Source organism: Limanda limanda, chromosome 6 (genome assembly GCF_963576545.1).
Source record: "Limanda limanda chromosome 6, fLimLim1.1, whole genome shotgun sequence".
Taxonomy (NCBI): domain Eukaryota; kingdom Metazoa; phylum Chordata; class Actinopteri; order Pleuronectiformes; family Pleuronectidae; genus Limanda; species Limanda limanda.
The window spans coordinates 13,695,735-13,721,155 of NC_083641.1; the positions used below are offsets into that span (position 1 = coordinate 13,695,735).

General features: G+C 40.9%; 1 protein-coding gene across 3 annotated transcripts in view; it reads left to right on the plus strand.

Moving 5' to 3' along the window:
- Positions 1-25,421, plus strand: part of kcnab1a (potassium voltage-gated channel subfamily A regulatory beta subunit 1a) — a 95,097-nt gene that overhangs the window by 67,296 nt on the left and 2,380 nt on the right. For 2 of the 3 annotated variants that reach the window (XM_061073335.1, XM_061073336.1), the window contains exons 2-9: positions 195-238; positions 10,884-10,921; positions 17,066-17,145; positions 17,508-17,552; positions 18,524-18,568; positions 20,276-20,319; positions 20,455-20,541; positions 24,057-24,142. In XM_061073335.1, the coding sequence (XP_060929318.1) occupies positions 195-238; positions 10,884-10,921; positions 17,066-17,145; positions 17,508-17,552; positions 18,524-18,568; positions 20,276-20,319; positions 20,455-20,541; positions 24,057-24,142 (469 nt within the window). The remainder of the gene's footprint in view (positions 1-194; positions 239-10,883; positions 10,922-17,065; positions 17,146-17,507; positions 17,553-18,523; positions 18,569-20,275; positions 20,320-20,454; positions 20,542-24,056; positions 24,143-25,421) is intronic. The other variant, XM_061073337.1, reaches the window with a different exon arrangement.

Here is a 25,421-nt window from a genome sequence, read left to right on the forward strand (position 1 = left end):
CCTGCTTGTTAAAAACACTTCACTGTCCTCTTGACCCCATGCTGCATTGGAAGTTTGAAGATTGATGTGCTTCAAAATCAGGCTTTTAATTGGATAAAGTCTGAGTCGCTGAACTTAATCCAGTTTTTAACAGAATCATGAATTCTGACCTTCCTTTTTGTCTGTGATCTGATTCCTCTTTTCCTTTTTTACAGGAATCTGGGAAAGTCAGGACTCAGAGTATCGTGCTTAGGACTGGGTGAGTAGACCCTGTACTCTCCTTCACGACCCACGTTGCAATTGTCCATTACACAGATCACGCAAATAATACACATTGTTGATTGTTGTATTAAGTCAATAATGCACTCAATTAAAGAATTTAAAGTAAAACAAACAACATTAATTTTAGGATTAGCTGAAAAATGTACTGACAAGTTCAGCCTGTTGTGTGATTAAACTAGTGGTTCTCAAACTGTGGGGTGGGACACCAGGCACATGGTCACTTCCTTGGAGGCGTTGATGAGCAGGGACAATACCTTGTTTTCACAAAATGATCAGCTTAGATAATTTATCATTGTTAATGATTGATAGAAATTATGAGGGACCCTTCAGGAGACGGTCAGTGCTGCAGGCAGAGACCTGCTAGGGTGATCACATGTTTTTGTTTAGCGCACAACCCCACGGACGGCCAAATCACCAAAAACCCTCTGCTGACTGAAATAGTGAATAGAACGGAGCATGATTTTGAACTAAAATGGTGTCAGGGGCAGGCTTGTGGTGCCATGCATAACTTTTGTGTTTCAGGGTGTAATATCTGACTCTGAGGCCACCTTTGAGCGCTGCAGCCCCAGGTGGTTCATAGTACACTGAGAGTTTGGAGTCAGACTGGCTGAGCCGCACAGAGCAGAAAAGGTCAACATAATGCCAGGTGCCTGCCACATGTTGAGTCCAGGGCGGACATGGAGCTGGCAGGGGTGGGGAGGAAGAGAGAGGGCAAAGCTCACTGATTAAGTTCAAGGACCAGTGCCCCACACAGGATGATAATTGTGTATGTGCGTGCACGTGTGCATGTGAAGCATGTATTCTACATTAGAAAAGTCTATTGTTAAAAACCGACACAGTCACAGACTCATATGCCTGACTTACAGTGCAGCAGACTGAAAATGCATGAAATGCTAATTAAGTCGAGTTAAATTGTGAATGTGACATTTGGTTCTGTTTGTTGTCTGTTGTGTGAACCACAGCCTGGAGGAGATGTAACTGTCACACTCTTTAAAGAGCCAATCTGCAACTGCATGATGATGCCCCCAGAGAAACACTGTTTCCACCAGAAAATGGCTTAATTTACATAATGGTGTAATCAACCTCTTTTTCACGGAAATGCCCTTTTTTTGTTTTTTTCTTATGCTTTTCAGAATTCCCACAAAGCGACATGCAGAAACTAATCCAGAGATTTAGGCCACTTTTTACTGTTCTAACTGTGTTAGTTTTACATCAAAGTGTTACACTTTTGTAGTCGCTGTTTATTAAAGAACCTTTCTAGTGACACAAGTGCATCTCTGCTCGCTGTATTACAGCTGCCATGTGAATTAGGACCCCAGGCTGCTTTTAAAACTTTCAAATTGGTAAACTTTAGAGAGACAACTGTAAAGCTAAGACCTTGAAGTAAGTACCTGCAATTAATAAGTGCTGAATGTGTACGCTTTATATTGAAAAGGCACTTGCATGCCTATTGTAAGTGAGTGGCCACATGATGTGTTTTTAGGTGTGTTAGTATGGACGGGGCTAAAACTATTGCATAGCCAAAAAGCTTGTGTGGACAAAGATCAAAAATTCAATGTAAACTAATAAGTGATATGGATGTGACCTTAGAGATGGGAGATGAGAGAGTTGCTCTGAGAAGTGGAGACTTTTCCGAAGATTGTTGACAGACAAGGCAGAGAGGGACACCCCTGCTCTGATGGCATTTGGTAACATCTTTGAGAAACCGCAAACGAGGACAGGCTGGACTGTGATTACCTTTTTGTGCAGGAATGGAAATGTCAGAGACGTATAAGGAACACGGAGTGAGAAGGAGCATAACCCCAAATGATTGAGTTCAAGTAGATGCAGCTCGAAAAGTCGTTTTGTAGACATAAGTGATTCGGGCGGCCATCGGCAGCTAGCGGAGGTCGATGAGCAGCGGAGTGGCAGGTGCCCTGTCAGGCTGATTGAAAACGAAACGGGCCTAAACACTGTGGAGGGTTTCAGTGTGTGTGAAGTGAGACCTGCTGGAAGGGCACTGCAGGAGTGGAAGCAACTTGGCAAACTTGGTTGGCTGGAATCCAAGTTGAGTTCTTGATGAAAGTTATGCAGCATTAAAGTATCAAGTTGACCTTGACATGGATTGGCTGGCGAACAAAACACTTCACGACGGGGAAATTGATAAATCTAGCTAACTTTTCCTTTTGAATGGTGTAAGTTTTTGCTCTTGATTTAAAATTAAAATAGAGTTTGAGCAGAAGATCTTTTTCTTTTCAGTCTAGTAATTTTCTGCTATTTGATAATTTTCTAGTCAGCTGCATTTATTCCCCCACATTTAACTCCCATACTCAAATGTGTGTAGCTGAGGAAGTTAATTAATTAATTAACATTCAACACTCGCTATCATTGTCCCAGGGACATAGAGCAGGACGGAGGGAGGGGTGATGAGACAAGAACTGGGAACACAAGGAGGATTAAGGTAAGATGTGAATGATCCATGTACTGTAAATAGAAAGTGACGGAAAGGGAAGCCAATACGGGATTGCCTCAAACATGTATTCTCATGAATGACCAGCAGGGGGCGACTGCACTGCTATTTCTGACCTGATTCAGATGCATAGTTTCAATGCTCTAGATTTATGTACCTTTCTATCCCATTTAGAGTCAGATGGACACTAAAGCACAGTATCTATTTGAACAAAGATACCATGTGATTGACAGCTAGTTCTGTCCAATGGGTGCATGTCGTAGGTGTATGGGAATGCAGTGTCCCCATGCTCTCAGTCAGGCTCCACCCCCCAGCTCCTCCAAATATGGTTACTTCTGGTTTCAAAAAACCAAGATGGTGCCGGACAAAATGCTCAACTTGAGGCTTCACAAACCAATCGGTGATGTCAAGGTGGGATGACGACAACATTATCACGACATATTCAACATTCAAGAGATCTTGGTACCATACACGAATTAAGACTATAAGGTTAAAACAAAAATAATTTACAGTAAAAACTACACTAAAAAAATCTGTTCAAACAAGGAATTCAAGATCGACAGACACAGTTCTAAAATAAAGTATTTTATCCTCACAGCTGTGAATTTTACATTTCCTCTTCTCTGCTATTTCTTTCCCTACCAATGTCTTCATCTTAACTCCTTATTAACACTTTTCACTCTGCTTCCCAGAGGATGGAATACAATAACTGTAATGAGAAATTTAGAAGGTAAAATAAAACCAGTAGGGACGCATTTTGCTGATTATATATTTTTATCATACAAAAACAAATAAAAATTGTTACTTTACTAAACATTATCCTTGTATTACTCCCTCTTTACCCTGGCATCACTTCAGACTGGGAAATTCATTTCACTCTGAAACTGGCTAGTTAAAAATGTTCATAGCACAGAGCCAAATTCTGAATTTTTTATCATTCCATGGACGATTAAAAAAACTTAAACTCACATCAAGCAGAACACAATTAAATTCCATGCATCTGACAACCCCTCGCTGGTTAATTGAAACTGATTAAACAAAAGCATCATGACAGAGAGGCTATGAGGGGGGATTCTTTGATAAGTGAAATCATCATGGCCGCTCAGCACAGGCAGTGTGCTCCTGCTGATAATTCACTATCTCCTCATTCACCGCAAACAGCCGACGGAGCGACTGCAGGGAGATCTGCAGTGGCGTCACTCTGCTGCCTAAAGCAATGCTCACTGGTGGGCTGTCTGTGTGTGTGGCTGACAAAAGAGGAAATAAGGTTGATGCAGAAGTAAATGACCATCAACACGTCTGTGTGAAACTTAAACCTTGTTCCTGTCCTCTCACATTCTCATGCCCTATGCACTTTCATCTGTATTTTGTCCTGAATGTACTGATGCGGCAAAGAGAGTGAATTCCTGAAATCCAATCCTGCTTCTGCAAGCGATAAAAAGAGCAGAATGTGATGTAGTATATCCTCCTTCCCTCTATTTCTTCCACACTTGCTTAACTTCATCCTTTAAAATCATACCGTATCTTATCTGCCAGCGCATTTACTCACAGTACTGAGGGGATCAAACAACCTAAGCCTTCTGCATGTTCTCTTTGTTTCATAGTCTGTATTCATTTGAGCCTAAATAAAGCAAAATCCAACGTTTTTATAATTTTGTTCTAAACTAGTGCATTACCTATTCTAAACCTGGCTGTTTGGAATGGGCTGTTTGATTGTCCTGTGGTATCGTGGTTGCAGTTTACTTTCTGAAACTGTAAAACAGGGGTAATTGGGCCGTAGCAAGTAAAGAAGCCTGATGCTGCACCACTGCTGCTGCACAAAGAGCTGTTCACCTGTTTATTCAAAGTTCAGTGAAGGTTCACTCATTACACAGAACTACAAACTGCTGCTGGTCTCATGAACGTGCAGTTGGCACAATCAACAAAATCACCTACGTTGATGAGTCTCAGCCTCTGATCACACAGAGCGCTGAGGGCGTGTTTATTAAAAGTTAATTCATGTTGAACATGTCCAAAATTCACCAAATTCATAAGTGCACTGGGTTAATAACAATACACATGTCAAGTGTGAAGTCAATGAGATCAATAGTTCTCAATCTATGCGTCCCACATACAGACAGACATAGATTTCTGAAATTATTGGATAGATACATTAGATTTTCCTCTTTTGCTGAAGCAGAAACTCTCCTCACAGCCAACTTCAATTGATTGTATTAAGCTGTGGTGATTGTAGTTAATCATTTTGGAGGAGAATTATGCAGCATGTGGATATGTTATAAACAACTGTAAAATTGAATCTAATGCAGAGATGAGAATCCTTTATCAATCTACCATGAAATTTGCAATGCAACAGCAGCAAAGTGGATAGTGAAAAATAGACACTCTGTAAACAAAAGTAGCAAGTAATAATAATAATAATAATAATATAAACACAAGACAGGGTTTCCCCCAGAAAACTTGCTAAGCCTGGTGGTAGGGCTGCTAGAAGGCACCCGCGGGGGGGGGGGGGGGGGTCGGATTTTGAGCTGGACACCATTGTTTCTTATACTCTAAACATGTTGCACTTTGTTTAATATGCACACCTAACTTTTTTATTTTGATAAGGGGTTAAATAGATACTTTGATATCTTTTTGAGTTGCACTGCTGACTTAACTTATAAGCCCTCTTTTTTATTTATTTTTATCACGTTGGAGTTGCTAGTTTAAACCTACAGTTTTGCACTTTAATATTTGAGCCTTTGTTTACATTTTGTTTTGTGCTGCATTATATGGTGACATACAGTTTGTTATCAAAATAAAATTAACTGAATTGAAATGGTCAATTTGATTTTTTTGGAGGAAAATTAATTGTTTAGATTAATCGACTAATCGATAAAATAGTCGTCAGATTAATCGATAGAAAAATAGTCGTTAGTGGCAGCCCTACTTAATATTAAAAAAAATTCAAGTTTGCTGTGAACATAGCAGTCAGGCCTCTTATTTCAGAAACAATGAACCGTAACAGTTTGGTTACCAATAAAAGATAAGCATACTACTTCTTTGCTTTCAGCCAGCTACTCAAACAGACAAGCAACAAAATAACAAACAAACAAAATACACAGGCAAGTGTCGGCCTACTTTGAAATTAATTAAACACAGAACTTTGTAGGGCTATTTGAGTCCTCCTCATATTTGTGGAAAATGTATGAAATAAGAAGTACCCTATTTTTAAATAAATAAAACCAAATAGCTGCAGCCTAATCGTGTAACGGACTAGGTTTATGTTTATGTTTGGTTTTGACTTATGTTCAGTAAAACACTGTGTTGAAGGAGCGTTCTGATGTCTGAGGGTCAGTGAAGGCGACGTATGTTCAGTAAAACACTGTGTTGAAGGAGCGTTCTGATGTCCGAGGGTCAGTGAAGGCGTCTGGGTGGGACTTGTGACTGTTTGGACCAATAGGATGGTTGCTTGGGGATCGGGGCCATGTCTGTGATCGGGGCTCAATGAGGAAGTGAAGTGTTGTTGATGTGCGCGAGTGACAGATTTTTTTTTTTTTTTTAAATAAAAAAAACATGCGACGCTTAGCCTGGCGGGGGGGGAAGTAAGGCCTGGCGGCCCGCCAGGCCTATACAGCACTGGGGGAAACCCTGCAAGAAAATATAAAAAAACCTAAAAGTAATATACTGTAGAATATTTACACTGTAGCAGTGTTGCACCTACGTGAAATTGAAATTTCATGTATTGAGAAAATATTATTACGGTACTTGTGTTGTAATACTACTGACTGCAGTCAAACAGCAGCAGGAAGGAATGACCCGTTATACCTCTGCTTCAGACACTTGAGGAATCAGTGTGTCACTGAAAGAGCTGTCCAGTGCTGTGATGGTGTCCTGTTGATTCTCCAACAGAGATGACCGCTTCGCTATTGTTCTCCTCCTATCCCCTCCACAGGGTCAGCGGATTATCCCAGGACCGAATTGGCCTTCCTTACGATTCTGCCGGCAGTCGAAATGCTGCTTCTCCAGCAGACAACTCTAAACAAGACGGCTGATGCCACCACAATATTGAAGCCAATACTTTTCAGTTTATTTTGAAACTTTGTCAAAAAAGGTGTTGATTCAAGTCTGCTTATTTTCAACAACGTTGTTCAAAGGTGTCAGGTGCAGTCTTTCTCATATTGTGTTGACCGGGTGAACAAAAACAGACAGCGATTATGTTATTTTTGTGCATGGTTGAATTCTGAGGTGTTTATGCTGTTTTATCTCTGCTATGTAAGCAGAGAACTGTAGCTGGAAAAGGGACTGAGGTGATTCAAGTAGAATTGTTGTGAAGAAATCAATAGAACTGGAAGCGGGAGTACAATAGACAAGGGACTGCAACACAACTGAAAATCGCCTCTGTGTGTGTGTACGTGTGTGTGTGTGTGTGTGAGAGAGAGAGAGTTTGTGTACCATATACGCTCTTTATAAATAAAAGAAGCCATGCATTCTCTTCAAACAAACACACACACACACAGGGAAAACAAACACACATAGTTTGAGATAATGATTAATTATTAATAATTAGTTTTTTAAATTGGTTTCAGCACAACAAAACAACCACTTAATACTTTTATCTCAAAATGGACACATAAAGAACATTGCACAAGATCCCTGGTTACATTTTCAGGCAGGAACCTAAACTAAGCCCACAGTACATGCTGGGGCGAGCTGGCTGCTAACTTCAGCCGATATTTATGCGATCCCAACTATCATGTCAATCGATCATCACATTCAAGTTTAAATATTTGATCTCGGGCGAAACATTGCATTGTGAAAGTCATTCAATGCTGAGCCTGATACTCATTGGACTTAGTCCTGGCACCGACCTGAGCTAGAGAATCATCAAACCAGTCACTGGTCGGCGTCAGGTAGCGCTGAAAACGACCTTCATCCAGACACAGCTCCTGGAGGAGCCAGAGAAAGTCCCCGAGCTTTGTGCTCCGGGTCGGGCGTCTGGACACACACACAACAGAACTGACTTCTTCGGCATTTCACATCACGTACACCGCAGTACTTGTAGCTACTTCAGTCAGTACCTCTCCTCTCCTGTCTTCCGCTGGCTATCAGCCGATAGTTCTCCTCTCTTCTGGAGGAAAACAGGGAAATATTAACTGGTTGTGTTTATTCACGTTACTTGCATCGCATTCGATATGAATGCAGCATCAGACATAATGTCAAAACTGCTATGTCTTTACATTCTGTCGATAATCTTTTTCAATCTTTTAAACTTATAATACTTACATATTGTTCCTTAATAGTTTAGTCTCAGGTCCTTCAATGGGTCAAAAATGTGTCTATTCAAAGATGAGGATTCCATATATAAGCCAGATCAATCTATATTTGGTGTTTGTGTGTCTTGTCTAGATAAATCAATAGTTACGAGCTTAACCACCTCAGAGATGTACTGCACCATTTTATTGAAGCTGGAAATAAAAACAAAATATGACTCAGCCTTTCTCTCTGTGGGCAGACGAGCTGAAAACTGCTGAAAAACAGAGTTAGGAGGTCAGTTAAAGTGAGACACCAGAGATAAATGTTTCATCTAAATATGTGCCATCTATCACGCTGCCAGGAACAGGGCTGGATTCAAAACTCAACATCCAAGTTAAAAGGATTTGCACAAAGCTGAAAGAAAAAAATTCACCTCTTGCCAAACCAGAAACTGTATCTGATCTCTCTCACTCATTAATATCCCCATTTTCCTTCAGTTTTATTCCATCAGACTGCCTTCTATGTAGATCCGGTTGGTGATGCTTCCCGGTCAGCCCGCTCTAATTGGCTATTTGTTGGTCGCCAAATCACTCTTCCTCTCATACTCCACAATTCTCACCTATTTCGAATCATAAATGTCAAACTTGTTTGATATCAAACATTATACATGACTCAAATTCAGTCATACTATAAACTGTTCAGATCAGCCCTTAATCAGCAATAAACCCGGGATCGTCTGGAGGACGGGAGTTAGTCTGGATCTACCCTTTGACTCAAGCACCTTTCCCTTTAAGGTTATCAGATTAGCTATTGTTGCATAGCAACATTAAGTACCACTTCTGGCACTTCCCACCAGCAGCTGCCAGGAAAAGAAAATAGGCAGTTTGTTGTTGACAGGTCATTAATTTCCATCAAACATAAAAGTCAGTTGAATGAAGAGAATAAGAGCAGAAACTCTGCAGGGGTTTCTCCCCATGCTGAGTCTCCCGCCCACACACAATGCTCAGAGCTGCAGCCGGACATCGTCAGCTGTGATTACATTTCCATCACCCTGGAGACTGCTTGAAGGACGGATTAAACACACACACACACCAGGATTTACACACCAGGATGTACAGGATACAACCCCGTTAATAACACACAACCTCATGCACACACTGTACAATAACAACTGTACTATAGGTGCAGTTAAAGCTCAGTGCCATTTTTGTGTTAACAATGTCCAAAATAAATGTCAATCCCCCCTCGGCTGAAAAGTTAGATTGTGATTCTACTGATGCTGCATGTTGAGAACTGCCGCGTCCTGCTTCCTATTCACTTAAGATAATAATATTATTATGCACTAACAGATCCAATTTATCCTCAGCCTTGTCGTGTGTAAATTCACCTCAGTGGAGTTGATGCTATTGCAGTGTATGGAATAATGAGCTCTGCTGTATCGTAACGTCCTGCCAGTTAAAATGAGCAGTGCTTGAGTGCTGTTTAATTGTCTTTGTCTCTGAGGTGAACGTCGGTTTGCTTTAGGACAAATGAGGAGTGGAGGTGAAGAGAGTCACAGGTAGAAGTGTCATTTGCTGTGAAATGGTGGCCACTAAAAGGGCATCAGATGGGAGAAAGACAGAGGATTCAACCGAGCAGAGAGAGACTCATGGCCTGAAGGGAATTAATGAGAATTCTTAATCTGCTAGAGGGGTTGCGTTACTCTTCTCAAAGACAGGAGGCTTAAATACTATGGGTTTTTCTAATTGATTGACCAAATCTTCTATTAGAAAGGTAGGCTTTTAATTTATGAATTTCAAAATGATGCATTTGTCTCTTTACAGTCTGTACAGAATATGAACCCTCTAAACTAAAAAGAAACCTGAGGAAAAGCAACAAGAGAGTGATCACTGTAATTGGACATGTAATAGTTATAGATGAAGAAGAATGGTAGCAAACCCAATGTATGACACGTTTATAATCTAAACAAAAATAATTAGGTGAAAAAAGGTAGTTGGAAGACAAATGGGTGTAATATTTACAAAATATACATCTTGTCCTAATGTTAAATAGAAAAAGAATTTCATGATATACATGGGTTATCATTATTATCATATTCTGAATCAGCACAGCTGAGAATATAGTCATTGATGGGAACTTTTATGATGTGGAAATGCATTCACTGTTTCATAGCCACAGAACTTGCGACGCTTGAAACTAAAGTGATGGGGCCAAAAAGATTTTTTATAGTGAGGATAAAAAGACTTGTCGAGCAGAGTCCCAGGTTTTCTGCTGCCAAATTTCAAACACATGGCAACCCAAACTGCCTTGTAGCTTGTCAGACAGCCCTGACTTTCTTGCTGCTTTCTTTGCACACATAAGCCTTGCAGCATTTAAAGGTTTGCACCAAACATATATCTGAGAATGGGGGTGTCCCCCTCCTCTCTCCCTGTCTGTCTCACTGTCTGGCAGGGTATTAGATAGCTAAAACTGTTTTGACATAATCTGACTGGGAAGCGTATCCTGCCTCAACAAAGCCACATACATAATTCAGTGAGGGAATGTGCAGAGGATTTAGTGTCTGCTCTGATCCAGGTGGTTCAGTCTTTTGTTTGTCATATCGACTGTGTTTGTTTGGCAATGAGGATTATGACGTGATGGACAGACAGACATGGAAACGTACGGACAGAGGACACGGGGTCCTCCATGATGGTGACAAACAGTACCCAGTGAAAAGAGAAAGTGTTAACAGACACTCTCACAAGGTGATCCCTCAGAGCCGCAGCTCTGAACACGACAGATTCTTCTCCTGGGAACTTGACAGCCTCTTTCAACTAGTGTCACAGCCCGGGATTAAGCGTGTCCACCTGCAGGATGTCAAATACACACACACTGACAGAAAGGACTGATGGGATAGAAAAGTTTCCTAACACTGCAACCTCTCTGTCTCTCCTCCCTGCAGGTACGTGGGTGACATTCGGAGGACAGATAACAGACGAGGTATGAAACATTTTCGCATGTCTTAATTGTACATTTAACCTTAATGGTCTCTTTGCTTATTGATTTTTGTTGTAGTCTATGTATGGTAGCAATGAGAATCTCATATGTGTTGAACATAAACACTTGGACCTAATGTCCTATATAGTGCTGGATGTGGGGACAGCCCTGTAAACTCTCAGTTTATTACACTCAGGGTGAACCATATAAAAACCCACAACAAGGATTGTGTCAGGAGACATCACCAAGCTTGAAATACAATTGTGAAAAATTAAGTGCGATTGTGATGATGTGCTGCAAGACACTCACACTGCTAACTACAGGATGCTCATTATATCATAATGGACAAATGCAATACATACATATCTTTGTATAAATATATATAATATCCTACTTTACCACCAAACTCATCATACTTTCATCCTTTGTGTGGAATGTGGTTTTAATAACCTTTTTTAATCATACACTGTATATAATGGCTGTGCAACAGTATATATAACAATTTCCTGCCTGAATTTGTGGAATTATAGGAACAGATTAACTTTATCTAAACATATTAATATAGGGACCAAAGAAACTGTATGATCATTAAATGAACATTAACCCTCTTACACCGTCAACAATCTGTCAGATTACAGTGGCACGTGAACCACAGCACTGCTGGGGAGACTATGGAACATCTGTCACACCATTTATTTCTAACTCAGTGGTTTCATAGTTAACCTTGATCACACCATTAACAGCTGGATGACCTAGTTCTAATGTTTATTCATTCCAAAATGCCTCTACACCGGCAACAGCCATTTGCCTGATGCATTGTGTTTCAGGTTGTCTGTCCATACGTCCGTCCGTCCCTTCCCTGTGAACATGATATCTCAAGAGCTCCTTGAGAGAATTTATTCAAATTTGGTAGAAACTTTCAGTTAGAGTTACTACTGATAAGAATCTGGTGGTCAAAGGTCAAGACACACAATCAATGTGACCTCACATTACATTTTTTTTGCCTTGTGAAAATGCTATCCAAAGAACACCTCAAAGGAATCCTTTCAAAAAATGTTCACTTTGACTCACAAATTAACTGATTTGATTTTGGTGGTCAACAGTCAAGGTCCCATCACAAAACATGTTTTTGGCTTCTCATCTAATCTCACGTGATTTCAAGATGTTCGGAACATCTGGAGGACTGAAACTGCACTGGTTGGCGACAGCATACAACCAAAGGGCCTTAATTTCTAGATAAAATTTGAAATGTCACAACCTTCATAAAGACTTCAGGTGTGATGATTCAGATCATATTGCATGACTCAAATTTAAACAACATGGAATTCAGAAGGGCATGAGGGCCGACATGTGTATGTGTGTGTACTTATGTCTCCTTTACACTCATGGCAATGAACAACAACATGCTCTGATGTGGCTGCTGGGGTCTTGGTCTTGGTCATCACACAAGCACACACACACACACATACACACACACACTGAGGGACAAGAGAACAGAGTCCCCCCCCCCCCCCTGTGACAAAGTAGGCTTATGTAAGAGCATTATTGTTCTTACCTAAGGGCTCAGTGCCATCAACTCGTATCACACACTCAGAGCCTGGCACCCTCCCTCTCTCCATTACTCTGAGTGTCCCCAGTTCAATGTCACTGTTACCACTCCTGCACTTCACTCCACCAGGCTGCTCTGCTGTCGAGGGCCGACAGAGAGTCTGTCTCCAATATTCTTTTGATTCCTAAAATGTTCATGCTCATTCTAGTTCAGTGTTTCTTAAACTATATCCCCTCCTTCAGAAGCTGAATAAAGTTTCTCCTGACCCCACAACTTTAATCAGTCATTTCACAGGTAAGAGGTGCCATTAAAAAAAAAGATGGATTGGATTTTTATGAAATGAAGGTTAGCATGATAGCATCAGCAAAATTAGTTTGTTTATCTGTATCTGTTAAACTCAGCCTGAAATTACTCCACAGCAGCAACAGTACTGGCATCGCTGTTGGGTTAAAAAGTCCTCTGTTGTCCTGAATGCCTCTGGTTCAATGTCACTGTTATCAAATGAACTCTAAATATACTACAAGTCCTCAGAAGAGTTCAGTGTCCTCGTTAAGAAATGCACGACAACTCTGACACACAAACACAGATAGTACATAACCCCAGTGTGAGGGTTGCACATGCTACAGCTAAAATATCACACACGTGACACACTAAAATGTTCTGTTAGTGACTTTTTACTATTTCTAGCAACACATGGCCAAAATGAAATACAACAATAATAATTTACAATGCTATTATTGAAGGAGACATATTATGCTCATATTCAGTTTTAAAGTTGGTTTGTGTTATTACTCTAAAAAAAATGGCGTGCTCTATTGCTTATGTTTGACAAAGTTATGTCACGTTTGTTGAGCTGAGCAGTAACAGATTTTCAGAAAGTTCACAGAGTGATGGTGGGATGCATGTTAACATTATTCAACTTTAAACATCTCTGTCTTTCAAAAAGGCCAAAAGTGGGTCCATACATCTGCATCCAAATGCAGAGAGTCTTTGTTAACTTTGGTAGTAGTGAGTGTGGTGGGGAGGCGGCAGCTCAGTCAAGAAAACAACTTTTAAGGTCTTGACCTTCTATGTAAAGTGCCTTGTTAACACCAGACAAACAGCAATGAACATGACCTCCATGGTGTAGGTAGCAAAGAAAGAAGCATGGCCAACCAGGCAATTCTGCAGCTTTACAGTGGCTCAGTGTTTTTCAGTGGGTTAAAGAGTATAGGTGCAGAGGTGGGTAATTGTGTTTTAGTGACAGATTGTCTCTGCAGTTTTTCCTCCTCTTTCATTCGAAGGCCATCGGTCAAATTCAGTTCATCCAAAATGGCCGGAAGTCAGAGCTGGTCAGGAATCTGAGTCAGCAGCGATGCTTCATCAGCTTCCTGACCTTGTGAATGTCACGGTGAGCTCCCTCGGACAGTGACTGACCTTCGGTGTCTCATGAGACTCATCATGACTGAGCAATCACCAAAGTCCAATCAGTCAGCCTATAAAATCTGACATTATTGCCCCCTCTGCTCCCTGTCTGTGACTCTCATCTCATCTGTGTCGCCACAACACCACCTCCTGCATCTTGCTCAGCCTCCCTGGAAACCGTTGTATTACACATCGTGTCCTTTTTTAGTTATTATAACCTTTTACTGACCTCATACATGCTACAGCTCTATCCTCCATCTGTTCTCTTACCTCTTTGCTCCCTTTTTTTATTAAAAAACCTCCTCCAGCTCCCCCAGCAGTTCTGAAAGAGATTCTTTCCCACGTACAGAGACCAGATAGAGCAAGAACATATCTGTCATCACTCTTTCCCAAATCCTTTTCTCCTCAACTTACCCATCCTTTTTTTTGTAAGCTCTCCATCATCCATATTCCAGCTTTTCATTCTGCTCTGTTTGCCTTAATGGTAGCCCCGGACTCTCAGAATGAATGAGCCCTTTTAAAAAGTTGCTCTCTTTGTCCTTGACTTTGAAAAACATCACTTCTGACCCACTTGTCCTCAGCTGTAGAATTCAGTCCTGCATTCTGCCTCTTTCAACCTTTTGCCAAAACATTTTTATCTTTCGGTGAATAATACAAGCTTTGTGTGTCTTCGCTGTTATTCAGTCCAAAGGTTGCTGTCATGGCCTCCAGCTGGTTCTGAACGCAGCAGCTATGTTCCTCACAGAGCAATAAGACGTTAGTCACTGCGTTACAAAATATAGTCCTGTCAGTGTTTTGCTGATCTGGTGCACTCATGTCTGACAAGGTCATGAATCAGTACTTTTGGGTGGCAAAGAGATTTTTAGATTATTTTAAAATTTAAATTGGACTTGTCATGCCGGGAGGCATTATGTTTTAGGGTTTTCTGTCCGTCCCATTCTCATGAGCATGATACCAGAAGAGCACCTTGAGGCAATTTCTTGAATTTTGGTTCAAATGTTCACTCGGACAGACACATTTAATGATTTTATTTTATTTATTGGTGACAGGGCAAAGGTCATGGTGACCTAACAAAGCTCGTTCTTCGTAATGTGAGCGAAACATTTCTGGAACCCTGTTTTTGCCTTGAACGTGTAACCGTATTAGGGTTAGTTCATTGAAAAATTCTTGTGTGATGTCATCAAAGTGTCCACAAGCCCTGACATTCATATTCGACTCGAAACGGCAGCATTTACACCATATTTTCAGTCTACTGTAAAGGTCCACTGGAAGTGGCTAAGCTAGCAGACGTTAGCAGGTCCCACGGTCCGTGAATCCACCTCGTAGAAAGATATCAACTGACATTTTACAAAGTTTACCCCTGTAACTCAAGAAGTGTTGTGTGGACTCAAACACAAACTATCCTTTTAAGAAAGCCTCTAGAGAATATTTTCAAATGACACACATATTCAATTAGACTGAGAGATTAGCTGATTAGATGTTAGTGATTAGATCCTCAATTATTTTACTCGGTTTCTTTTTATTAACTACTATTTAGTAGGTTTTCTCTGCCTTTTTAATGAAATCATTCTAGATTGTTTTTAGTGTTGTACTTTAATTGTTTCCATAAAAGTACTTCCTTTAAATTAATGAACTAAATAATTTCTAGTTGCATCATGTCCTGTTGCCAAGGCTGTGCTGGTTGCAGAGGAAAGGTTGAGAAAGATTATCACAGGAGAGATGATATAATTCTTCCCCTGCTTTCTGCAATCACTGAAACTCCGAAACACACACACACTTCCAGGCATACACCAGACAAGCCAGACATAAAAATCCGATGCACAAATGTAAATACAAACACACGTGCAGCATGCGAACAAACCACAAACCCATAACACACTCTGCAGGGAAATTATGGCAAATTAACTTAAAGCTCTCAAGTGATTAAACTCAACATGGGAGGAAATTGGATCCTCGTCAGATGATTTATGGTTTACATTTCTGCAGAAATATGGAAGAATCTCTGCACGTTGCACAAATGCCTCACACACACACAGATACACAAATGCACACACACGCAATTATAAAGCACGAGCACTTATTAACCAAAGAGGAATGAGCTGATGTTACTGTACATAATGGAGTGGAATTCTTTTTTCACAGATAATTACACAGTGATCCCACTTGCTCAGTGAGTTAATACATCAACCGAATTACAATAAAAGTGCACCAGCTATTTTTGAAAATTGTATATCAATACGACATCTTGAGTTGCCTCATATTCAAACAGGACATACTGTTTTTACAGTATCTAACACATCCTGTTGAAACCCTTTTATATTGACAATATTACGTTATTAGTTTTCTAAAGGTAGGATTGGTCATTTGTTTCTTTCATCTTACTTGTTCAAATCATCTTCAGTCAATTCTCTCTTACTGCCGACATTACTGCAACAACCCGCTTGCATAGACTGATGATGACTGCTGCACAACATCAGGAGAATACTTCCCCTTCTCACTCAGAAGGCGGCGCAGGTTCTGGTCCAGGCTCTGGTCATCTCACGCCTGGACTACTGCAACTTCCTCCTGGATGGTTTGCCTGCTAGTGCCATCCGTCCTCTCCAGCTCATCCAGAAGGCAGCAGCTCGATTGGTCTTCAACCAACCTAAGTTCACTCACACTCCACATCTCAGTCCCTTCACTGGTTACCATTGGCTGCCTGCATCCGTTACAAAACAGTACCTGCATACCGTGCTGTGAACGGATTGGGTCCAGTCAACAAAATCACGACTGTGTGCAGTCCTGACTCCTCAATGGTTGAAATAGCTGTCCATTAACATCAGGACAGTCCACACATCTTCCACTCCCTCTCTCCTACACATTGGTTATGAAGATGATGTCTAATAACTATCATCAACTATGGTTTAGTTGCATTTCTATATTGCACATACAGGTAGGACTTTGTAGTTTGGCTTTTTTTGAAGCTCATTGTACTTCTGAGTTTTTACCCTCATGGTTCAATTCACTGGAAGTTGCTTTGGATAAAAGTATTAGCTAAATGATATGTAATGTAATGTGTCCGCTTTGACTTGCAATATCCGCCTGCACTTGTGTATGTGGGACTGTGCCTCACTCGGCCATGTTGTTGCTGCTTATTCCTGAAAACGAAATGAATACAAACTCTGCAAACTGACATTTCTGTGACCTGTTGCCAGGTAGCAGAACAGCTGATGACCATTGCATATGAGAGCGGAGTCAACCTGTTCGACACAGCTGAGGTCTACGCAGGCGGCAGGTGGGTGTCATGCAACCGGCTCAGTGTGTGTGTGCATCTCAGCTGATCTCGTATCAACCAGGTGCAGACTTGTAGCTCCACTCCACGTACACAGTGTAACTAACAACTAGCTGGTCTGGAGTGTCTGTTTATGTCCAGAAACACTAAAACACAGCAGTTGTAATGTTTAACATCTTAATAGACCCTTTAAATGCCCTATATAGATGTCTATTCATAGCCAACCTGGTATGTCACATTTCTACTACACTTACAGGGCCCAATAAGGTCAATGACAATAAATTGCAGGGTTGATATGTTGCTGGGAAATTGTATGAATTCAAACTGCACTTTAATAACGTCACCTCATTTATGTTGCCTTGCAGGGCTGAAGTCATTCTAGGAAACATTATCAAGAAGAAGTGCTGGAGGTAATGGTGACATTAATGTCTTGCTTCATCACTGTATGTATGAGAGAGAGAGAGCGAGAGAGAGATGGAGAGGGACAGTGTGTGCGCAATGTGTTACAAGAGGCAAATGAGGTGTGTGTGTGTGTGTGTGTGCGTGTGTGTGTATTTGTGTGTGCGTGTGTGTGTGTAGTCATGTGCACTTTCTATATGATCTCAATCTCAGTCGGGTAGACGTAGATTACTTGTATTAACTGGTATATGCCTTGAAAAGTAATCAAATCTGATTAGAGAAAAATATTTGACATGGAGTCACTACCTGTACCTCAAATGAATTGTTGTAATATAATGCCTGTCTCCTATATATTGGTGTATTATCACTACCCATCTGTCAGAGTGAAGCCGTATGAATTAATGTGGGGACAGTCAGATGCCGCTCTCTACTTGTTCCATCATTATGCAGCTAAGTGTCATGTACTGAGCTGACTAGATTACACCAGTAGGCGGTTTGATGCTGCTGGGGTAAAGACACACTGAACCTGACATCTCAGTCCGTGAGTGTCGGCATGACTTTACACAGAGTGGTTTTATTAGAGGAGGAGAAAGGAACGGACAGTGCTGAGGGCTCCTTTTTTAATACTGGTTCAGATTCTGTCAGAAAAATGGACATGAGAGACAAAACGTACAACTCTCAGCTTTGAATAAAATACAGGAAGGGAAGTATTGAATACCACACGTTCTCACACATTCGTCACTGTCAGACACATTGTCTATAAAAAATTAGAGCGTCTGTAACCGACACTTGATGGAAATAAGTGTATCCGTTAATGTGATGACAACAGATCTTGTTTGCTTGACTTTACTTTGGTGATGCTGAAGAACGTGTGGAGAGATTGAGATGAATGAGCAGAGCACCGGATGTTAAATGACACAGTGCCACTCACTGCTCTGCATCTTTCCTTTGTCTTTCTGTGTCTTTCTCTGCATCTTCACAGGCGATCCAGTTTGGTCATTACAACCAAACTCTACTGGGGAGGAAAGTAAGTGAGAAACTCTTTGAACTCAGATTGTCAGATGTCTTATTTATTCAGGAAGTCTCACTGAGATCAAGACGTCTTTTATCAGAGCACTCTCAGATCAAATTACACATGTACAACGTCACATCAGGACGATTCAGTCATCGCACACACAAACGGAGAATTAAGAGGAGGGAGGAGTGTCGCTTACTTTCAAGTGGAATCCAATGCATTGCTTCACCACCCTTGCATTTCCAAGTGGTTTTAATGTTACCACCGTAGACCGAGCATGAAGATGGATGACGAGCCTCCACTTCCTCCCACTATACAGAAATATGCTCCATATCCAATATATGCGCATTTGGAGCCAGAGTCAGCTCACTAGCAATTAGGGGATGGAGCCGCGGTAGCGAGGTCCATCCAGTGAACATGCTTGAACAATCACGAGTCAGTCTCAGCTGTCAATCACGATGTTTCACCCAATTTCTTTCCCTCTAACCCACAACGATCAGTGTGATAAGAACTACCTAAATTTTTGTGCATTTGGCTTTTCTTTAGGGAGCAGTCGTGTCGGCCAGTTTTATATACAGACAATGTTGCGAATACCAGATTGCTCTCTGTGTTCAGTGTTATGATCAAGGCAGAATAAAGGTTTTTTTCTTGTCTGAGTTGAAATGACAAAATGATCTTAAGCCCCTTTCAACTTCCAAAGATTTCTCAGTTACTCTAGTTCAATGACCGCCATTAAAAGTTGCTGAAAAGGAAAAACTAAAGCTCTATCCTTTTCCGTTTTGTGCGATAGCAGATACACTGAAACTGGAGCTTTCATTTCCCCCGTATATTTTGTTTCTTCGAGGAAACAGAACTGAGGCTAATAAAGACCCAGTCTGAATGCAAATGGTGTCGTTATTCTTTGTCCATCAAATTGAGCGATCAGTATTTGTTTTATAATGAGGTTAAAGCAAACGTCTTTGTCTACTACTAATGTCATCCAGGCATATTTACAATATAAGTCTAACATAATATAAGTTAAGCTTTCAAACACTTACGTTTTTTGTGGCCATTTTCTCTGTTAACATCCTGAGGACCATTGTGTCACATAAAGTATCAACCAGCGCAACAACCAATTCCCCTGCCTAGTTTAGAGAGAGAGGTGATAAAGAAATCTGCTTTAAAGCACACACACACACACACACACACATGCTCACACACACAAACACACACACACACACACACACACACACACACACATGCATGCTCTCACACACACACACACACACATATACACACACATACACACACAAATTGAAGCTGAGGCTGTCAGGCTCCTCAGCCAAGACCATCCAACTGGGTCTGGTGATAAGGGCGAAGTAACTCTCTTTCTCATTTTCTGAGCACTCATTCATTCTTGTGAGGGAGAGTCACTTCTTCATGTCTCTCTTCTGGAGTTTGAATACGAATTGATGCTGAACAGTTGAAACTGCACTGACCCATTTACACGAAACAGCCTGATCTGCATGCCTATTCTGACAAACATTGGGGAGCTGAAAGTGATTGAAAACGACTTTTTTGTTCAAACCAATTGAATTGATTTTGGAGAAGTTCCGATAAAATTAGTGAGTCATGTGAATGAAAAGACTCCAAAGAAAGAGGGAAAAAGTGAAGTTGTGAAAACAAACACGGATTCCCAGTGTAACCTATCACTGGGTTGTGTGTTATTTGTCCCATCAGAGCAGAAACGGAGAGAGGATTGTCAAGGAAACACATTATTGAAGGTAACACACACACACACGCACACAAAATGAAGAAAAGGCAACTGTAGACATTTTGTTTTTCACTCTCACAGTTTTTCGTTGTGTCAGTTCAATCTGTCTCTACTATGTCAACCTGTGCGTGTCTCTGTGTCTCAGGGCTGAAAGGCTCCCTACAGAGGATGCAGTTGGAGTATGTGGATGTAGTTTTTGCCAACCGCCCAGACAGCAACACTCCCATGGAGGGTGAGTCAGCCAATCAACATTTATCTTTATGCCCAGAAGCCTGATCAAAACAGTGTGCAGTGATGTTTCTTTGTGCAACTTTATTTTTCATCCTTAGATGCAATATCTGGCTTCCAGGTGCTAAGTGTTTACTTCAGGAAAATTTGTTTGTAGCAGTTTACATTGTTTATTCAGTTGTTGAGTGAACTTTGACTTGAGTAGAGATGGGAATTCACAGACATTTTCTACACTTTAGTTGCTTATAAAAGGTGATGTGAATAAACAGCACGAAATAGTGAATCGTTTGAATTTCAAACGTGACTGACTATTCACAATAAGCGTGATGCAATTGAGCATTTAATTGTGAAGAAGAACTGCTCCAACAGCTGGCACCAAGATCGTAGCTTCTCCTTCAATATGTAATTTAACAAAGATCCCTATTGGTTGTAAACAGTCCCAGCTGAGCACATCTGGTTTATTAATTGTCTTCGACCGGAGTTGAGTTTCTTGTTGCTTGATCCTATTCAAGTTGGCTACATCATATTGTTTTTAAACACAAACATAGCTGAGCAATGTATAAAGACAAATATGGTGCATAAAGCAACATATAGAAGAGGAAGTTGCTCTTCATCTACTACTAATGCTTCAAAAGATAACGTCAACAAACCGTTCTCTGATTGGTTAGATGTGTACGTGTCTGGAACAAAATCTTGGAAGAATCAGCCTTGGTCAGACAAAATAAAAGGCCTAATATCGCTCAACGAAATTCCGTCGCTCACATGAGAGCATGCATTGACTGAATACCGGTTTGAAAAAAAATTATACCGTGGATTAATCCCACAAGCAAACGCATCTGATTTGAAAAGGCCTTTAGACTCACTTGCTTTTGTTCCTAACATCCAAATGGTGCACGTGTTGCCATGACTGCCAATAATATACAACAAGAACATGTATTAAACATCCATCCATTAACCCCTCTGCTTATCCTGAGCCAATCCCAGCTGACACTGAGCTAGAGACGGAGTATGACCTTGACAAGTCCCCAGTCCATCACAGGGCCCACTTGCATGAAACAGAATTTTCAAAAGCCTTTTGGGATTGATTTGTGTTCTGTTGGTGGACTGAGAGACGGGTTGTTGATAAACAAAGCCACTGCCCAGAGGTAACTGTGTACTTGCAACATAAATGAGACTCAGAAAAGAATAAATCTACTGGATGTCTTGGCCTGAAACACAATGTGTGAGTTTAGTCAGTACAATGTGTCTTTAAAGCAGAGGATATTCTCGAGCTACAGCTGATGATGTTAGAGCGGATTATTAAATCCCCTTAGAGCCAGGTGTTACCTCCTCGGTACAGTTAAAGGGAACCAGGCACACATATATTCATATACATATCAAGAAGTTTCTTATTGATGTACATATTATAAGTAGCCTGAGTTCCAGTGCACGTTTAAGGTTATTCCTGTGCTTACTCTCAGTACCGAATTACTTTGTGTTTATAACTAATCAATATGTGAATTAGATGCTGGCTTTTTTTTTATTGCCTTACTCTGTGTTGTTACTTTCCTTTTAATTTAGCTTTATTGTACAGTATATTTAGAGTCATCAAGATAAGATTAAGATGCTGTGACAGTTTGGTGCTGAGTTTATTTAAATTTATTTATATTTTGGGTAATATGTAAATCCAACATAGTGTAAGAAGGAGCTCTGCTTTAATTACTGTGTAGTTGTATGGGATATAGGGCTGTCATTTCCATAAAATCAAGTTTACACAAATTTGTCATGACAAGCCATACAAATTTATTCAATTATTCCCCACGTGTGCAGGCACAGATTCCACAGATTTGTTGCCCTTGAAGAATTTAATTTTATATCTAAAGCACATTTTCACAAATCACAATTTGTCTCCGAGGGTTTAAAAGGTGTAACAGACTCTGTGCTTAATCCTGGACAAGAGTGAGGAAACCTACCAAATTAACCCTTTAACAGGTGAAGAAATCATGGAGACAGGTCATTACACACACGTTCCCCCAGGAGTGTTTGAATTTCCAATAAAAAAGTGGATATCAAAAACACACACTCACAAAGACCATGATTTATATTTTTCTTCTCCCTCACATCTTTATAGATTTCTGCCACCCTGCAATCTCAGTTTATGTTTTCTTGACTCTTCATTTCCTTCCTCTGTCAGATCTATTGCTCCCTCCTTCCTCAGACTTGTTCTGCTCTCCCTCTTCTTCTCCCTTCTCCCTTTTTTGTTTTATTGGACACAAATCCAGACAAGTAGCATTTAAATTAGCTAAAGACGCAGGGGGCTGAGTGGCGGGATGGGAGATGGAGAACAGGAATTAGAAGAGATGGGAGGCTCACTTGTCTTTAATTCTTTGTTTTCCTCGCGGCAGGATGGTATTAATTCAGACCTCTGTTGTTCACTTCTTTCTAGTCTTCTTAATTATATTTCTTGTGCTTATCAACTCCTTTTTTTTTTTAGAACTATTTCTTCTTCGTTTTTCTTGGACCCAATTAGCCCACATCTTCTGCCGTGAAATACAAGTTTCCCAACACAGTTGATTGCAGTATCATTGGAGCGAGCGTGGGGCGATGATGAATAACCTTAGCGACAGCCCTAATCTGAGCTTTTGTTGGCCCTGGCTGCCGACGGCACACACACTCGGTGCTAATTGCATCATTAAAAATGCAGCAGCTTGAATGTGAGCGGGGGGGGCTTCAGGGTGGGAGCTTGTTAAATCGTCCCCACAGTCGTTGTGGGACGGGTGACGAGCCGTCAGCAGGTGGAAGAGACTCCAGGAGGCGTGTGGCCTCTGCTGAGAAGTTGTTGTTTTCATTCCCTCATGAGACTGGAGTTGTTCTCTCAAAGGCGGTAATCATGTGAACTATGTGTTCCACTGGTAACTTGTTATTTTTGATTCTTTTTAACCTCAACAAACCTTTTAATAAACACCTGCTGTCCCCTTTTCTGTCTTTTTAATTGTTTCTCCGACCGTTTGGTTTCTGGGTTTGATCTCTTTGTCTTTCTCTCTTTTTGCCGTCGTCTTTTCATGTGACTCGGCCACTGTGGATTCAGAATGTGTTGCCTGTGTCTGGACAGGTTATGTCAAGCTTGTGCCTGATGTTCTTGCTGTAACATTTAAATGAAGCGATACACTTTAAGGTTGTGCTATATTTCTGCTAACGTACCAACCTGGGTGTGGTCCTCGGAGGCTTTGCTGAATATCTCGGGGACCTCGAGCCTCCTCAGTTTGGGAAACTCTTCTTCAGGGTTCACATACAACAGCTTTGTAGCTCAGCCATTCTGGAGTCTCAGCAGCAGACTCTGATTCAAACTGATCTGTTCAATGCATTTTGAACGAGTGTAAAATTGATCCAGCCGGTACGGATATAGAACTGTGAGAGGTGCATTTACATTATGTTGATACAGGTTCGAGCACAGTATCCAGTGAAATAAACAATCTGTCATTCAGTTGTTGAGTGTTAATCTGACTGATGTGACGTGGCTTTGTGTTTGTGTATCTCCAGAGATTGTTCGGGCCATGACGTATGTGATCAACCAAGGCATGGCAATGTACTGGGGGACGTCTCGGTGGACGGCCATGGAGATCATGGTAAGCAGCACATCAGATATCCATGTAATAAGAACAGAACGAAAATATTCAAGTGGATCAAGTAAGTCTCTCAGACAACTTAATAATTCATAATTTTCACTACGAGTAAAAAAGGAAGCTGTAGAAGAGTTTAGGAGAAGAATGAGTTGAATGAGCATTTATCACAGATTTTACTTACAGCTGTTTTACACCGCTCCGAGGGAGTTAGAGGAAAGGATGAAATGATGCTTTCACCTTTGTCCATGGGTTGGTTTGTTGGTTTGTTGACCAAAATCGACATAGAGTTCCACAGGACTGTTCAGTGTCCACAATACTTCTTTTTCACAAACATAAGCAGGTATACTCAGGTTATTTAAACACGGATAAATCCCCCAAACAGGTGATTGACAACTTTCTCATTTCCAGTGGATGAACTGGTCTTTTCCCCCCGGTGCGTCATGGTCGAGATCAGGAACACGTCCGAGACTGAGGCGCCCTCTCACCTCGCTGTCTTATGATATATCTTGCGTGTTCACCCAGGTGTCATGTGTACATCACTGCCAATAAAAAAAACGATTAAAAATTGTCTACTGCAGAGTCAAATGACCTGAGAGGGATTGACAACTCCATTCACATTTCAGACAAAAGACAGATGTCAGTGGGTTTTTTTGACCAGCGTAAAAATAGCTCAACATTGAGAGAGCGTGTTTGACATTTTCACTAATTACCCAGGGAATAATTCCTGAGTCTTGATGAAAAGGGGTTAGACATATCTATTAGAGTGGGATGATTGAATTTAAGGGGACTGCTGGACCTTGGCAGAGGTATCCGCTCCACTGATGCCATAGTTCTTTAATGTAATACAGTTTCTTGGGAAACTTTCATCCTGTTAAAACGGATTAGATTTCCGATCACTGACTAGAATGAGAGAGGACAGCTGTCCGAAAACACTTTTGATCCAGAATAAAACTGTCAAGAAACCATTGATGTACTGATAAGGAGGGGCAGGTCGGGTTTCTACACATTAACCACTTCAATCTCAGACACGTTGCTCCTGCACAGTCAAGGCTGTGACAAAAAGTAACGAGTTGAAAGTTTGAGGAAGATGCAAAGTGGTTTCCTCTTCCTGTCAGAAACAATCTACCTCATGTTCCAGCTCCTGCTACATTACTGAATATAAATACAGGGTGTGTGAAGCCACAGCAGAGAGTTGTGAAGGGAACACGGACCTAAAGTGACAATCAAGGTCCTATTAGCCATTATCTCTCTCTGGTCTCTTTATCTCCGCAGCCTTTACACA